At 33.0% G+C, this 18,860-nt stretch overlaps 1 protein-coding gene across 1 annotated transcript in view; it reads right to left on the bottom strand.

Annotated features, from left to right (window-relative positions):
- LOC149802037 (uncharacterized) overlaps positions 1-18,860 on the bottom strand; it is a 316,208-nt gene that overhangs the window by 211,318 nt on the left and 86,030 nt on the right. Inside the window, exons 12-17 of the mRNA XM_089956881.1 lie at positions 18,125-18,213; positions 17,251-17,364; positions 14,435-14,515; positions 12,207-12,434; positions 8,415-8,577; positions 6,074-6,189 (exon numbers count right to left, since the gene is read on the bottom strand). Of these exons, the coding sequence (XP_089813007.1) occupies positions 6,074-6,189; positions 8,415-8,577; positions 12,207-12,434; positions 14,435-14,515; positions 17,251-17,364; positions 18,125-18,213 (791 nt within the window). The remainder of the gene's footprint in view (positions 1-6,073; positions 6,190-8,414; positions 8,578-12,206; positions 12,435-14,434; positions 14,516-17,250; positions 17,365-18,124; positions 18,214-18,860) is intronic.

The following is an 18,860-nucleotide window of genomic DNA, read 5'->3' as shown; positions in this document are numbered from 1 at the left end:
TGTGCCTAAAGTAGTTTTACGGTGATAACAAGATAAAGATGTAATGAAATGTTAGATAGGGCAGGATGCAATGAATCCACAGAATAAACATTTACCATTATCAAATTCACAACAACAACCAGTGTGGAGGAAACTGGAAAACATCAAAATATCACAGTTGAAACAATAAAGATTGTTGGATGATATAATCAGGGATGATCTTGGAAAATGGATCAGTCGGCATTTAATTACTGGGTTAGTCTATTGGGCATAAACTTCAAAGGTTATTTTTAGCCAATCATATTCTGGTATAAGGTGTAAGTACATGTTTTTTTTGGTATATTTTAGAATAGTATACATAGATAGAGAGATAAGGAGAGGAATAGTTAAGAAGAAATAAATAAACAGTTCTCTGAAAATGATGTCCCTAGATTGTAGCATAGTGACATTTGGGAGATGGAATATTCCATTTCAATGATTTATTTGATACCATTGGCCCCTCCCCCTAAAGCCATAGGATCATCAAGATAAGCTCGAATCACTGATGCTTTCTGTCAAACTGGTTCAAACTCTTCACAAAGGTTTTAAAACATTTGTTTGAATGTTCTTTTAGCTTAAGTAATGGTAGTCACATTTTTTTATTGTAGATCTTTACATCATAATTGCAATGCCAGTAGCTGGTACAGGAAAGTAACATTTCCATTGGTCAGAATGTTACCACATGATCAAAACGAATTGTGTTCATTTCTGTATGAACTGTAAGGAGAACTACTTTTCCACTTCTATAAATAGAGTCACGTGTACAGCATAAGATAAACACTGCCAGTGAAGGCAGACAGGAAGTAAGCATTAATGGAAAACAACATTCTTACATTTTTTTGTGGTGTTATAATGACCTTATTATGATCAAGAAGGACAATCTCAAGTGCTATATATAGCTACGTAACAGAAAAAAAACCAAACATGTATTACTACACTCAATTAAGATTTCTATTTTTTAATTATGCAACCAAAATAACATAACAAATAACTGAAATTTCAATTATAAGAGTTTAACGTTGTTTTTTCTGAGTTTATCATGGTAGCCCAAAGGGCGTTATGTAAGCTGTGTGAGTCGGCAACTGACAGTTTATACCACGATAAACTCAGAAAAAAACAACGTTAAACTCTTACTAGAAAGGCTTTTATACCTGAATGCTTGTGAACAAGTTTGACTGAAATTTGTCTTGTGAATTTTGAGAAGTTGAAAATACCAAATGTTGACACATGACAGACTACTTCAGCACATGACAGACTACTTTGACAAATGACAGATTACTTTAATATATGACACACACCTGAGCAAGGACCATACCATACAGTTAACACACTTGGCTTTATAGGAGGTTTCAAGGTTAGTATCTCCCCTTAAAAACAAAAGTGGGCATTTCAGTGCAAATCACTTCCGGATAGTTCAATCAACTAAGATGGCATATGTAGATCAAGAAAATGTGACAGACCGCTCACACTATGCAAGCAGGATAGATACCTCACTATCTTAAATATAAATTCTATCAATATTTGATCAATTATTTTTACATCTTTTAATTTTTTCACTAACATGCGCTGCTCCCAGCTTTTAAATAAATATTATCTGCCCATTTCAGAACTTCATTATCTTTCCATTACTTCCTTATGCTCTAGTTTGTATTCTTTGATTGTGCGAAAGTGTATCACTGTGTAAAAAGTTCTTGCAATTTATCTTGCTTGAAGAATAATGAAAATATGTTTATTTTGTACAGCTTCAATCATAGCAGTTAATGGAGGTTGAACGACAACGAGAAAAATTTCTAACTTCTTAAGGTTTTTTTATATTATTGATTTAGACTGTTGTTTTAATATTAATGTTCATTATATTTTTCATGAAATAACTTGAGTTTTTTTTCTTCTTCAAAATGCACAAATGTCAACCACGCTTGAACAGCCAGGTACATGTACAAATCTCCTTGATGATTATTTTAAATTTATTTCCTTGAACAGTTGGAAATTTTAGAGTATACAATTTGGAGAAATATCGATGTTAGACACACTATGCATGTATAGGGCATTTGTGGCTCTCACCTATCTGTCTGTCTGTCTGTATGTATGTCTGTCTTTTTTCATCTGGTGCATAGGTATGTATATCCTCGAATGAATGTGTGTTCGCATACGTATTTTACATAAACATACTTCTGGTTAAAAATGAGTATAAAATGATGCTAAGATAGAAAGAGTGACTGATAGATAAAGACAACAAATATAAATATTTGTGAGTATCCATTTATTATTGAATTGTAGAGCATGTTCTTACAAGCAGTCTCTTTTTTAAATCATACTGTTTGCAATTTTACATCCGGTCACGTGGATCAATATTGATTTAAAAGGCGAACCAAAGTAATATGACGGAATCTGTGAAATAATTGGATCTTTAAAAATTTGCAAGAAAAGTTAAACAGAATTAAACTAATTTTAAAAAGGCTGTTCTAGATGAATTTGCTGGTGGCAATCAGAAATGTTGTCTAAAGACCCCAGCAAATTTGAGAGTTATTACGTGTCAGCATAAGCAAAGAAAAATCATGCTGAAAGTTATTGCATGTACCGTCCGATATTTGATGTTTCAAAAGTAAACAAGAAAATGAAACAAAACATTAAAAAAAAAAAAATGACATGTCACTGGGCATGTTATTTAACCCAAATATGAATAAATATTCCGTCTGCATTAATTACACTCATTTATTGTTATGATAGCTAATGTAATTATTGCTTTGCTAAGTTTCTCTGAATACATTAAAATACTGTGTTCCTCCTTTTTTTTAAAGAAATTTTCTGGTTGAAAATATTCAGCATTACAAATCAGCTGAGGTATCGAATTCATGTTATAATTTTGTTATCGAACATGTGTTATAACTTTCTTAACTCGTATTATAAGCGAACTATTAGCCTTGCGAAAATAACTGAGGAAGAAGAATATATCAACATATGAAAAATGCAAATTGTTGAGAATGTGTTCGTTAAAGTTATATAAACAAAAATGTGCAATAAATGTTTAAAATCAGAGAGCAGAGTAAAATTTCCTACAAATGTATCTGAAATTATGGATAATTAATTTATATTAACAGGTGTGGACAGTGTATTTAATTTAATTATTTGATATCATTTAAGTATGGAAAGTAAACATTATTTAATTATCTGATATAATGTAAATATGGACACATGATCTAATTATCTGATTTAATGTCAATAATTATTCTCCTAGTATGAACAAAAGATGTTTGACATATAATTGATTCACTGGTTTAACCAGTACAGCTAAGATAACATTCTTTGTTGACTTTATGTTTCGCTAACCAAGTGTAGAACGGTGAACTATCCGGAACTGGAAATTTTATGTGGGCAGGTGCATTGGAGCTAAGGGAGGTAATTTTAGGTGCTACAATCAGTAACTCCGTTTTAACCATGAAAATCCCCTATAGCTATGGAAGCTAAAAACTACACTGCAAGAATGTGCAGGCTTTAATGGAAAACAAACAGCATGTGATAAATCAATTTTATCAAATGTAAAATGCACAGAAAATTTACCTAAGTTATGCTTTTTATTACTTTTGTAAGAAATAAATTCTTGACTTCTTTTCTGATGACTTTCCTGACGCACAAGATGTTGCTATATTTGTAAGCTCTTCACATGTGAAATCAGTAATTGTCTGTACCTGTTATGTTATCTAGTACATTCTAGTTATGAAACAAGATGACAGTCAGTTCAAAGTAACAGAAAGTTTTGAGTTTAAAAAAATGTTGGATACAATTTTGGATTTAGTTTGATTTCATATGAAAAAGAATGTCACTGCGATATCCTGGAGTATCTTGTAGTTCATCTAACTAAATATGTCACTGCAATACCCTGGAGTATCTTGTAGTTCATCAACTAAATATGTCACTGCAATACCCTGGAGTATCTTGTAGTTCATCTAACTAAATATGTCCTTGCAATATCCTGGAGTATCTTGTAGTTCATCTAACTAAATATGTCACCATGATATCCTGGAGTATCATGTAGTTCACCTAACTAAATATGTCACTGCAATACCATGGAGTATCTCGTAGTTCATCTAACTAAATATGTCCTTGCAATATCCTGGAGTATCGTGTAGTTCATCTAACTAAATATGTCCTTGCAATATCCTGGAGCATCTTGTAGTTCATCTAACTAAATATGCCACTGCGATATCCTGGAGTATCTTGTAGCTATTTAACTAAATATTTATAATTGTCTTGTCATAGTAAAAACAGCAGAATGTTGGAGCAGGTTGTACAAATCTTACAGCATTTTAAACAAACTGGTTGCTTGTTTATCTCCAGAGTTTGACTTACTTAATCTTCATTATTTACTGTTTAATTTAACTCCTGAACTATGAGGGCTACTGATGTGATCCACTGTGCTGCCTGACCACTGGTGTCATGTACTGCATTGGTTTTGGAAGCTGACTACCAAAACCTGATTCTGCTGTTGTCAAATGACAACTTTTTAGCTGATAATTTGAGGATATGGTCCAATTTGATTAGTTACTTTTCTTTTAAATGTACTGATTTTATACACTAAAACTATGTTCTTTATGGACCCTTGTTCTATATACATTTTGGACAGTCACTGATAACAAGTCTAACATGACACAACTAGCCATGTTCAGGTACTAAAAAGCATCATTCCTACTTTTGTTTTGAATGAGGGAAAAAGATAGATAAATTTCTTCTTGACATATTTTCCAATAGTGTTAATTAAAAGAAATATGGCTGAAACTAGTGAATGTGCAGCAAAATGTATTGAAGAGAAGTCCTATTCACTCTGACAACCCACAACATTGGAAGAATTGCTGGCATTTCAAGGCATCTAATAATGTCAAGTCTGGCACCTTAGCATGACAATATACGCAGGCTAGCCCTTCCACTTAGCATGTTGATACACATAGCCCTTCCACTTAGCATGTTGATACACACAGCCCTTCCACTTTGCATAGTGACTTGCATAGCCCTTCCACTTAGCACAGCATTGTACATAGCCCTTCGATTTAGCATGCAGATGTACATAGCCCTTCCATTTAGCATGCAGATGTACACAGCCCTTCCATTTAGCATGCAAATGTACATAGCCCTTCCACTTAGCATGCAAATGTACATAGCCCTTCCACTTTACATGGCGATATATACAGTCCTTCCACTTAGCATAGCAATGTACATAGCCCTTCCATTTAGCAAACCAATGTACATAGCCCTTCCACTTTACATGGCGATATATATAGTCCTTCCACTTAGCATAGCAATGTACATAGCCCTTCCATTTAGCAAACCAATGTACATAGCCATTCCACTAAGCATGACAATCTACAATGCTTAAATTCCAGATGCCCTTTGTTTCCAACCTAAAAACTTCCTAAAATGTTACTACCCAAAAACTGCTAAAATGTTAAAATACAAAAAAAGAAGCCAGGATTTATCTATAAGGAGTGAAATCTCTTTACTCCAAACAATATTTCCACTCCATTTGTACATTTAAAGAAGGAATCCAAATTCACAAATGACTTCCAAGAATAACAGAGGAAGTACAGCTCCCTCTCTCTCTCTCTCTCATTATAATGCGCTTTGTTATAATGCAACTCCAGATATAATGTGGTACTGCTATGGAACCCATGACCAAAATAATACCAATGTACAAGAATATGGGTGGAATGAAAACAAGTTGAAACTTAGTCTTGATCTTCATTTTCTTTTCAAAACACATTCAACAAATTCTGACAGTGACTGCTATACTGCAGTTTTGCATATTAAGATATTCTCAATATATTGCATTTCTGTATATATCACAGTCATCAGTATAACATTGTTTTGATACATAAAGCAGTCAGCCATTGTGGACCCTGACTATCACATTATAATTAGAGAGAGCTGTTGTTAATTCCCCTATTCCCAAATTACTTGTATACTGAGAGATCCAGATAAACACAGTCTGGATAAATAAGACTCACTGTACATATGATTATGGAATATTATGAATCAAGTTTCTGAATTTTCTAGCACATCTCACCTTTGCCTGCAAGCTGTAATATCCTGATGCACAATTCTGAGGACTGGAGGGGTCTACACAATACTTGCCTGCTGGACACAGGGAACAGCTGGAGGCTGCAACACCGCTGTACAAACCTGGGAAATGGAAAACATGCAGTTTTCTAATTATCAGCACAAAAATGAACTCTTAACTATAGAATGAAGAGAAAACATGCTGAGGTTTGATGAGGGATATGTGTTCTTGGGAATCAAGCCAACTTTGATTATGAAACTTACAGTGGTCCCTCATCAAGAAGGCAGATAATGACTCTCATATAATACAACTATGTTCATGCATCACACTTAATTAGTTTGCTTTTCTTGGTTTATTGCTTTTTTTGGTTTTTCACTTAATATTAATTCCTAATCAGTGGGAACTAATCACGATGTGGTTGAACATCATTAAAAGCATTCATCTTGTGTTTATATGCACTATTATGCTTTGTGTCAATATGTACTTATATAACATAGCCTTGTGTTTACATGCACTTATTTAAAGTACCTGTGTGTTTATATGCACTATTATGCTTTGTGTCAATATGTACTTATATAGCATAGCCTTGTGTTTACATGCACTTATTTGAAGTACCTGTGTGTTTATATGCACTATTATGCTTTGTGTCAATATGTACTAGTATGACATAGCCTTGTGTTTACATGCACTTATTTGAAGTACCTGTGTGTTTATATGCACTATTATGCTTTGTGTCAATATGTACTTATATTACATAGCCTTGTGTTTACATGCACTTATTTGAAGTACCTGTGTGTTTATATGCACTATTATGCTTTGTGTCAATATGTACTAGTATGACATAGCCTTGTGTTTACATGCACTTATTTGAAGTACCTGTGTGTTTATATGCACTATTATGCTTTGTGTCAATATGTACTAGTATGACATAGCCTTGTGTTTACATGCACTTATTTGAAGTACCTGTGTGTTTATATGCACTATTATGCTTTGTGTCAATATGTACTAGTATGACATAGCCTTGTGTTTACATGCACTTATTTGAAGTACCTTTGTGTTTATATGTACTATTATGCTTTGTGTCAATATGTACTAATATAACATAGCCTTGTGTTTACATGCACTAATTTGAAGTACCTGTGTGTTTATATGTACTATTATGCTTTGTGTCAATATGTACTAATACAACATAGCCTTGTGTTTACATAGACTAATTTGAAGTACCTGTGTGTTTATATGCACTATTATGCTTTGTGTCAATATGTACTAGTATGACATAGCCTTGTGTTTACATGCACTTATTTGAAGTACCTGTGTGTTTATATGCACTATTATGCTTTGTGTCAATATGTACTTATATTATATAGCCTTGTGTTTACATGCACTTATTTGAAGTACCTGTGTGTTTATATGCACTATTATGCTTTGTGTCAATATGTACTAGTATGACATAGCCTTGTGTTTACATGCACTTATTTGAAGTACCTTTGTGTTTATATGTACTATTATGTTTTGTGTCAATATGTACTAATATAACATAGCCTTGTGTTTACATGCACTAATTTGAAGTACCTGTGTGTTTATATGTACTATTATGCTTTGTGTCAATATGTACTAATACAACATAGCCTTGTGTTTACATAGACTAATTTGAAGTACCTGTGTGTTTATATGCACTATTATGCTTTGTGTCAATATGCACTAGTATCACATAGCCTTGTGTTTACATGCACTTATTTGAAGTACCTGTGTGTTTATATGCACTATTATGCTTTGTGTCAATATGTACTTATATTACATAGCCTTGTGTTTACATGCACTTATTTGAAGTACCTGTGTGTTTATATGCACTAATACAACTTAGTTTGTGGTTATATGTACTAAATTGTTTTCTGTATATGCATTGATGCAATATAATTCTGTGTTTATATGCATTAATATGACAGCTTTGTTTCAAGGCATTAATATGGGTTTTGTGTTTCTATGCATTTATACTGTTGTTTTGGGGGGTTCTTTTCGGTTATCTATTCTTATGGATATTATGGTTACTGTGACACACCACAACTTCAAAGATCCAAGGCAAATAGCATTCCTATGGAAACAATAGGATCCCATTCCCGATCCATGAATTAAAGTACAAAAAAAAATGTTAATTTTCAAAAACCATGACATGTTTTACCCACAAAATGCATTCATTCACAGTAATACTCATTGGGCATTTTTCACACATTGAAATCAAATTAAAAAATTTTTTAATAGATAGTTTATTGATCACAGAATACAACTGTAGTTGGTGAGTGAAGTCAAAAACATATTCCAGAATACTGTATGTGTCCCTGTATCATACCTTGATCACATGTTTTACAAGTAGTTTGACCTAGTGGACTGTACTGCCCAGCAGGGCAATTCTGAGGGCTGGTGAAACTGCTTCCATTAAAACAAGACTGCCCTGCTGGACATTGTAAACAAGAACTGGCTGCTGCAAGACTGTAGAACCCATCTGGACATTTCTGAAAAAGGGTAATTACTAATGAGACAAGTCTGGTGTGAAATGGAGTTAATACAAAATTAGATTGGAGCATGAAGCTCAGCCCGCTATAATCTAATTGAAATTTTGGTTGTTAGTACTCTTAGGATGTATGCCTGACTTACACATAAATGTTGAAGAGAAATGGCAAAATCACTTCTAACAGTAACTACAACAGTTACAACAGCAACAACAATGTGCCACCAAAATAATTATAGCAATGTTTTGCCTACGTTTTACAGGTAAACAAATATTAGAACTGCTGTTCAGACATATCATCTTGGAAATAAATTAGTTAGTTTAAATACAAATATGGAAATCAACAGTGTCCTCCACTGCTAGTTCCAAGGAATGATTTATAAATATTTCTGTAACTGTGATATGTTTATTATTACAAGTATGAGAGAATCAATGCAAAAGATGCTTTCTTCTAGAGAGAAATAATGGAGACAAATATCTTATATGATATCATTAATGATTTATACAGCCAACCCCAACAAGACCTCATTAAAGCAAGCAATATTTTTCCATGGATGTAGGACAAAAAGTCAGCATATATTGTCACAGACAAATTAGTCACAGATGGAAAGTCACAGGACAAAAAGTCATAATTTGAATTTTCACTTTTATGAGACAAATAGGATAAAAGGATTTTGTTGTTGTTATAGGGTTTAATGCCATTTATCAGCACAAAATAGGCTATACATGACAGCCAGTATAAACGGTGGAGGAAGAACCCGGGTAAACAGAGGTGAGATGGTACTGATCCGTAATAGTTAGCACCTTAGACCACTTGGGGCCACAGGACATAAAGTGACACTGAATTTTATAAAAGTTGTATAAGAAACAAAATAAGAGTATACACAGTACTATGAAATTAATCACATTTTTGTAACTCTCACTGCAAAAGTTCATGAATGTTTTAATTTAAATTGTTAATAAAGTCTTAAAAGGTTTTAATTTTATGTACATATTTATTTAAAAAGTAATTAGAGACTGAAACCAAACTTTTCCTGTCAACTAAAAAAATGTTAAGTTTGTTTCACAATTTGCCCTCAAGGCTTTAGTTGCTAAACAAGTTTCCTTTTCTTGTGAAGCCATCAATTTACTGTAATAATTATAGAATGCAACTTTATGTCCTGTGACTTTTGTCACTAAACATCTGCTATTACTATGGTAATTCAAAGTGTACCTTATGTCCTGCGACTTTCTGTCTTATGTGTATTTGTGACTTTCTGTCCATGACTTTTTATCATGTGACTTTCTGTCTATTAATATTTATCCATATGTTTAACCAATTTTAAGCAAGGTGTATCAAAATGTCACATACTGCTATTGTCAAATTGGAAAATATCACATAGTGCTATTGTCATTTTGGAAAATGTCACATACTGCTATTGTTAAATTAGAAAATGTCACATACTGCTATTGTCAAATTGGAAAATGTCACATACTGCTATTGCCAAACCACATACTGCTATCGTCAAATTGGAAAATGTCACATACTGCTATTGTCATATTGGAAAATTTCACATACTGCTATTGTCAAATTGGAAAGTTTTATATACTGCTATTGTCAAATTGGAAAATATACATTTGTAATGTTCAGATGATGATGGTATAACTGTACAACAAGTTTCATCCATTAATCTTCGATCGCATGAAAAATGGACAGCAGAAGTGAAAGTGTGAAAAACATAACTTTAAAGACTGAGCCCCAGCAAATAAATTTCCTGATGAAAGGAAGACTAAAATTAAATCTCTTCATAAATTTTATTTTCTTCCTGATGAAATAAATAATTTTAAGCCCATCTCAATCCTTCCTGTCTTAAACTTTTCGGAGAACATTCTTATGACGCCCTAAAGATTTTTCTTGATAAACACAACCTGTTGTATGATAGACAATCAGGCTTTCACCCAAATCATTCATATGAAACTGCTCTTGCTAGTATAGTTGAAAAATGGCTCAAGCTATAAGATATTGGAGAATAAGTGGGAATTGTGCTGGTTGATTTTAAAAAAGCTTTTGATCTAGTGGATCATGCTATTTTACTTGAAAATTAAAACTTCACAAGCTCAAGAACAATTCTTTAATTGGTTTAAGTCATATTTGAGAGGATAAGAACCAAAATTTGACATAAAAAGTCTCACATCAGACGAAAAGCATGTGACATGTGGAGTACCACAAGGATCTATTGTAGGGCCAATCTTATTATGTTTATAAATGATCTGTATTTGCAAACAGTAAATAGTGAAACTGATCTCCCTGCTGATGACATCATCTTATAAAATATATCAGCTCATCTTCAACTACTTTCAAAAGACATGCTCTAATAAAACTCATGGAATGGTGTAAACATAACAGAATGGTCATTAATTTAGATTTTTAAAAAGTGATGCTGATAACCGTTCAACTGAGACAAAACGTAATTAAAGACAATATTCTCCACTTCGATTTTAGTCACATGGAACCGAAAAATGTTATGCAGAATAAACTTTTAGGAGTTCAAGATGACAACAATATATTATATCAGAGCACATCAGTAATGTTCCAAAAAAATGGCTAAGAATATCTGGTTACTATAAAAAAATTAAAGAATTTCTAACCTTAAACCACAGGATAACGTTTTACAAAAGTAATATTCAACATTAATTAGACTACTGCAACATCATATGGGGTAATGCTTCTAAAACAAATATGTTAAAAGTGGAAAGACTCCAAAAATGAGCCATCAGAATTATTCATGACAACTATGTGTTGATGATATTCATGAATGTAGGAAGGATTTCAAAATCATGACTATCTATGAAAGAATAGGTTTAAGAAAGGCTACATTAATGTATAAAGCTTATATTACCAGCTATGTAAATGATATCTTCAGTAAAAGAACAAATAATATCAATACAGTTTGTACTCTATCAATGCTATGGTCTACGTCTTCTAATAACTTTCTTCTTCCTAAGCCCAAGATAGAAATGGATCAAAATAGTCTGACTTTTTCAGGTCCAGTCATCTGGAATTGTTAAGGAAACATCAGTGCTTTCCTTTCATTACAGATGTTTAAAATGGATGCAATCCAGATGTCTTTAACTGGTTATGGCCATCTTTGTGGTAGATTTGTATATGTATATATCATATAAAATGTCAATGGATGTTCATGCTTTAATCTCAAATATCTTTAAAGATAAAAAGCAATAAAAAAAACTCTGCTTTTCATGAAAAAGCAGGAGAAGAAAAAAAAATTAAGACTGGAGTTGTCCAAAATATCTTTAAATACACTCTGAATTAAAATCTAACAACAAGCATGAAAAGTTAGAGATCTAAAAATTATAAATATTATGGGATGCATGATGGTCTACATTAACAAGAATCTGTAAAACTCAAAAGTTTTTGAGGTACAAAAAACAAACATTTGAACTTATACCTAGAAATGTTTCCATACTCCATGGATGACCCTGCAAAATTAACTAAGTGATGGTCAAAGTTCTAAGTCAACAGGGGACTTGAAGTCCTTCAAGAGATTTCAGCAGAGAAGAAATCTGTAATAGAACATGGCATGACAGATGGGCATAGGTAAATCAGTATCCTCCCATCACAGATATGACACTTACAGTGCAAGTTCCATCTCCTAGACGACTGTAATAGCCAGCATCACAGTCAACAGGGCTTCCAGACTTGGTTAGACATTTCTGCCCTGCAGGGCAATCAAGACATGATGTATGTCCAGTGTCTGGCTGGTACTGCCCATTTGGGCAATCTAAGGGATCCGATAGGTATGATGGGCAGTAGAAACCAGCAGGGCAAGTAACACAATAGGAGCCATTGGAGTATTGTCCACTCTGAAAAAGTAACATGGATCTTCATGCAAACACGTATATATTTGCCATGCATACAAATTTGCAACAATAACATTTTCTATAAATTGCATGAAAAACTGATTGGAAATTGGGACACTCCTATAGGGTGATATAACATGGCTGAAAAAGATTACTTAAGGTTTTAAAAACAATGTAGTTTTACACTTTAATGCCTATACTAAAAACTCAGTAAGAAATAAACTCCATTAACATTCTCAAATCATCCCTCCACCTAAATATTCTCCCTACATACAAGTCAGCATGTCAGAACTCTTTTAAATAGATAATTGGGCAAGAAATAGTTTAAATTTTCTTTGGCTTTTTGTAAATATATGTGGGATAGCAAGTCTGATACCAAAAATAGCAAATTCTGACATTAAATTCTTGTTCTCAAACTAAAAGCTCGGGATACAGCCATGCTTTTTGACTGATCGAGATTTAAGTCAATTTATTTGGACCAATTTGTCCTGGAGATCATAAAACTATGTGCTCATGTCTGATACTAACTTTCCACTTTTAGCCAATAAAATACAAGCTTTCAAAGCAACATTATTTGTGATTGGCTGAAACAAAATCTTAACATCAAAGTAAAGCTTAAGAGTTGTAATGGTCTCCAAGCCAGATTTCCAACACTTCCTACACATCAACTTCAGTTTATTTCATGTGAGAAAAACTGAAAATTTCAGCCCAGAGGAAATCAATTATCTTAAGTGGAGAAAAAACAATCTTGGTTTTTATCTATTTTTGGGATCAACACCAGGCTGCTGAAGGGAAAATAAAAACACTGCAAACAGCATACAATATGCCAATCTTGTAACTGTTTCCCTACAAATGACCTTGACATTTAAACTAAGGACTTTAATACTTTATGATAAAGTGCAGGCCTGGATCAAGTTTTATTAAAGCATCTTAAGGGTTAAAAAGTGGATGCTTGGGAAAGAAAAAGGCCACTGACTTACATTGACCTTGACCTTGAGATGGGGGAAAGACTGAATATATGCAATACAGTTAGGTCAAGATATATACAAGGCGAAAGTTTCATTAAAATGTTCCACTGGTTTGAAAATCATACACATACATGGATAGAGGCCACTGATTAATTTTTTCCTTAAACTTTGATGCTACAGTACATAACATACTATCTACACACGATATTTTACAAGTTTCAATAAAATATCTTAATTGCTTCAAAACTTAATTACTGCACACAAGGATACAAGTCATATAAGTCCATTTTCTCTTTCCATGACCTTGACCATGAGGCAATGGTGTGGCAGTGGTATGCCACACAATGGTATCCATACAAGATATATAGCTGGCTAAAGTTTCATTATATTTCTTTAGTGATTCAAAACTTGTACTCCATAAAAGGATGTAAAGTCACAGAATTCCATTTTCCCATGCCAGAAACTTGTCTAATAATGATATACTCTTGGGAAAAGGTTTATGAAAATCCAAAGATTACAAAGTTATGGACAGACAAGCCAATGTTTATGCATGGAATGATATATGAAAGAATGGATAAATGCATTTACTCCATAACACAATATGCCTGACTTAAGACTGTTGTGTCAACAATGGTAGACATTGTACAATATTCAGAAGTAAGGAAGAATTGACAGAAATAAAAACACGGAGTATCATGGAGGGAAAATTTTAAACTATATGGGACCTTGAATTTAACTTTAACCCATCACCCCAGCAATTAGCTAATACCTTGTACAATATGACCAAGTTACTTTAAATATGTTGTATGTAATGTGTAAATATCTCATATCAGTTCATCCTAATGTCACAGCAGACTAAATAAACATAATATATCAGGAACTAAAATTTACGAAAGAGTCACTTCATCAGACTAATTTTGTGGATTATAATCAATAAAATTACCGACTTTCATGTTGTGAAATCTTACATAAATTATTGTTTCAAAATAAATTTTAAATGAGCACTTCTATAAATACTGATTATACAGTGCTTACATTGCAGGTGGTAACGGTGCTTCCAGAGCATGTGGTACCAACTGGACAAGAACTGCAGGCAGTGGCCCCAGCACTGGAATACTGCAAATAAAAAGTAATCTGAATTGAATATTACGTAGCAAGATGATGAATAATTGCAAATTTAATTTCTTCTTTAAAAATAAACATATAAAATCTACATTTAAATTCTTATATCATACTATATTAAATGTAAGAAACAATATATTTACATAATTTCCCAATCACAAATAAATTTTAAAAAATTATTCGCCACATGATGGCTTTCACAGAAATGAACACTTGACAGTAACCTCTAAACATTGGTGGGTCTTATTTATGCACATAGTTCGCAGTAAACTTTCATCACACTCTTAATATATATTCATCTGGTGTGGCTTGTATATTCATATGATGTGACTTGTATATTCATCTGGTGTGGCTTGTATATTCATATGATGTGACTTGTATATTCATCTGGTGTGGCTTCTATATTCATATGATGTGACTTGTATATTCATCTGGTGTGGCTTGTATATTCATATGATGTGACTTGTATATTCATCTGGTGTGGCTTGTATATTCATATGATGTGACTTGTATATTCATCTGGTGTGGCTTGTATATTTGTTTTGCATGATTCATCTATTCATCTGGTGTGACTCATATTCATCTGGTGTGACATATTCATCTGGTGTGGCTTGTATATTCATTTTGCATGACTCATCTATTCATCTGGTGTGACTCATATTAATCTGGTGTGACTTGTATATTCATCTGTTGTAACTCATATATTCATCTGGTTTGACTTGTATTTTCATCTCGTGCAACTTAAACATTCATCTGGTGTTATTTACTGTATGATATTAGTGTGACTCTTACATATTCATCTGGTGTTATTCATACATCTATCAGGTGTGACTAACTGTATAATATCCCTCCTCACATATTCTAATATATTCATTTGATTTTACTCATATTTATCTGGAGTGACTGACTGTATGAAATCCTTCATAATATACTCTTCTATATTCAAATAATAATAATAATAATAATAATAATAATAATAATAAGAAGAAGAAGAAGAAGAAGAAGAAGAAGAATATATGACTTTATTTAGAGAAGGTATCTCAGTTAGTTACAGAACTAATCTACCTTGAGGCCTTCTATCTGTTATGTACAATATATACAGTTTATACAACATTATGTGAAGAATCTGGCTTGACACTAAATAATTAAGTGATTTTAAAAATCAAAGTATCAAGCCTGGAATATATGCACAGGCATCTGTGAGTACATAAACATAAATAAAATATAAAATATCATCCTGCATTGAAAAATTCAACTATGAAAATGATGCAAAATTACAGAAAAGCAGGCATATTTATTGTACTAGAACTGTTCAATTGTCTAAAGATTTCATCCATTTGAGACACTGATTAAGAAAAGAAATGCTAGGAGCCTGCCTTATGTCACTGGGAATGTTGTTCCATACCAGTGGACCAGTATATTGAAAACTTTTTTAACATTTCCTTCTTTGGCCTTGGTAAATGTATTTTTTACTTTTTCTGGTATATGGTGTGACTCCTATATATTTATCTGGTGTGACTAACTGTATGTTATCCCTCATCACATACTCTTTTTATTCATCTGGCATGACTAACTATGATATCTCTCATATCACATACTCTTATAGGGTGTGACGTATATTCATCTGGTGTAACTAACTGTATGATATCTCTCACCATATACTCTTATAAATTCATCTGGTGTGATTGATTATTCATATTGTGTGACTAATATATTCATCTGGTGTGGAGTTGTGCTCATCTTGTGTGACTCATATATTCACCAGGTGTGACTGATATATTCATCTTTTGTGACTCATACTCATCTCGTGTGACTTGTATATTCATCTGCTGTGACTAACTGTATGATAGCCCTCATCAATACTCTGATGAATTCATCTGCTGTGACTAACTGTATGATAGCCCTCATCAATACTCTGATGAATTCATCTGGCGTGACTAACTGTATGATAACCCTCATCAATACTCTGATGAATTCATCTGCTGTGACTAACTGTATGATAGCCCTCATCAATACTCTGATGAATTCATCTGCTGTGACTAACTGTATGATAGCCCTCATCAATACTCTGATGAATTCATCTGCTGTGACTAACTGTATGATAGCCCTCATCAATACTCTGATGAATTCATCTGCTGTGACTAACTGTATGATAGCCCTCATCAATACTCTGATGAATTCATTTGCTGTGACTAACTGTATGATAGCCTCATCAAATACTCTGTTATATCCATCTGGTGTGAATCTTAACATTTCATTCAGATTTCAATCTTTTAACAGCTGACATAATTTTTTTATTCCAATTTAGTTTCTTTACTAAAAAACTGGGAAGTCCCAAAAATGTCCTTTGCAGGGGCTGACTGTGTACTTCTTCATGAACTCATTTTAATAATTTACAAAGGTAATTTTATTTTCAATGGAGATGACAATATGTTAGCACCATGATTTAAGTAAGTGTAAACCTCTATTAGAATAATTGATAAGTCTTGTGACATTTGTTATTCTCCATTTCATATGTCAGGATGACCAAACAGCTGTTTGACAAAACCCAATTCTCTCAATATTATTGTAGCAGCAGAATCCTGTTGACTCAGACACAGTTGGCTCAAATATCCTGGATGGAATGTTTATAATTGAATATCATAAATGCTAGCATAAAAAAAACTGATTTTGTTATGTTCCTGGGAGTATGAGCTACTGATAATATTTGAGTTTTGAAGTCTACATACCTCCCCTGTTCCACAAGCCACAGGTGATGATGTCGGGTCAGGGCATTTGTACCCAGCTGGGCATATTGTACACAAACTGTTGCCTGTTCCACTCGCATAATATCCAGATGCACACTGCATGGAAAGAAAAAAAGTTGCTAAAAGAAAGGCTTTACATACTGCATTCTTTAAATACATAAAACTTTCAGTGATTATTGCAATATATCATTCCTATAATTTTACCCATCTAAGCAAAAACATGCTTGCGTCTATTAATGCCACAACATTAAATGAAGATAATATTTGATCATATTTAGTTTGGAACATGTATCTGATGCAACCTAAAAACCTATATATTTAATATTTTAATTCTTACCAATTAATACTGACTGTTCATTACAAATATCTAAAAATCTAAACATTAACAAAGACAAAATATTGTAGCAACTGGTGATAACCATAACTAAAATATTTTTACAATCAAGTTATTACTTAAATAAGATTTTCAGTTTATGATTTTTACACAATCTAGTCAGTTATGTTTTCCATATATATATTTATTAATTATTATTATTATTATTATTATTATTTAATCTAATTTTACTGCTTTACTGATTCAAAAATAAAACATTAACATCTTCAGTGAATCTTGGTAACAAAACAAATGTTTCTGTTTTAAATTGTGCATGATCACCATTCTCCTCCACCTCCAGATTGCCACCATAACTACTACCAGTATTGCTGTCACCAGTCACCAATGCAGTCATCAACAACAACGCTGCCAACACCATCATCATCAAGGTCAACATCATCAACACTACCACTAATATCTACATCATGATCACCACAAACACTGCCACCTTCATCATTATCATCATCATCATCATCTACTCACAGATTTGCAGGACTCCATCCCTCTCCCATCCTGGTATTCTCCTGCAGGACATGGTGTAGGAGCAACTGTCTTATCTGTACATTTGTTTCCTGAAATTTTTTGTTATCATATAGTTTTGTGTATAATAGATACTAAATGCAAACATCATGCAATGACAAGTATGAGTTGATTCCATAAATAATACCTTTTGACCTTGGCTCACAAGATCTAACAAAGAGCCTGCAAGATCTACCCTATTTGCATACATTTCTAACAAGGTTCTCATGTGCATCTTATGTGAAGCTAATTAGAATTGGTGAGATTTGTCAGAAGGGTTATGTATAAAACATGGAAAATAACCCAGACTATACTATGGCAAAGTTGTTTTTATACAGGGCTTTGGTACAGAAAGAATGTAAATCAGGAAAAGAAGAGATCCTCATATACCCTAGGACAGAATGGGTCATTTTAAAATGAATTCCACAAGTCAGAGATTACTTCAGTTAAGTGGTAACATTTAATAAGAACCTTCGTATTGGCAACATACAACAAAGCAATGAGTCATGAGCATAAAAATCCCCTTGCCCTATTAACAGAAGCACATCTGGAGTAGTTGACAATATACAGACTACAAAAGAAGATCAATGCTGAAATGATTGGGGAACATTAAAAAAAAAGAGTGTAAAAACTAATGACTAAAAGGCAGAAAGAGGAAGGAAACATCACTATAACATACAAGTCATGCATCAACCAAAAC

Source organism: Sinohyriopsis cumingii, chromosome 4, assembly GCF_028554795.1.
Source record: "Sinohyriopsis cumingii isolate HCF-2022 chromosome 4, ASM2855479v2, whole genome shotgun sequence".
Lineage (NCBI taxonomy): Eukaryota > Metazoa > Mollusca > Bivalvia > Unionida > Unionidae > Sinohyriopsis > Sinohyriopsis cumingii.
This window is presented reverse-complemented; position numbering and strand designations above follow the sequence as displayed.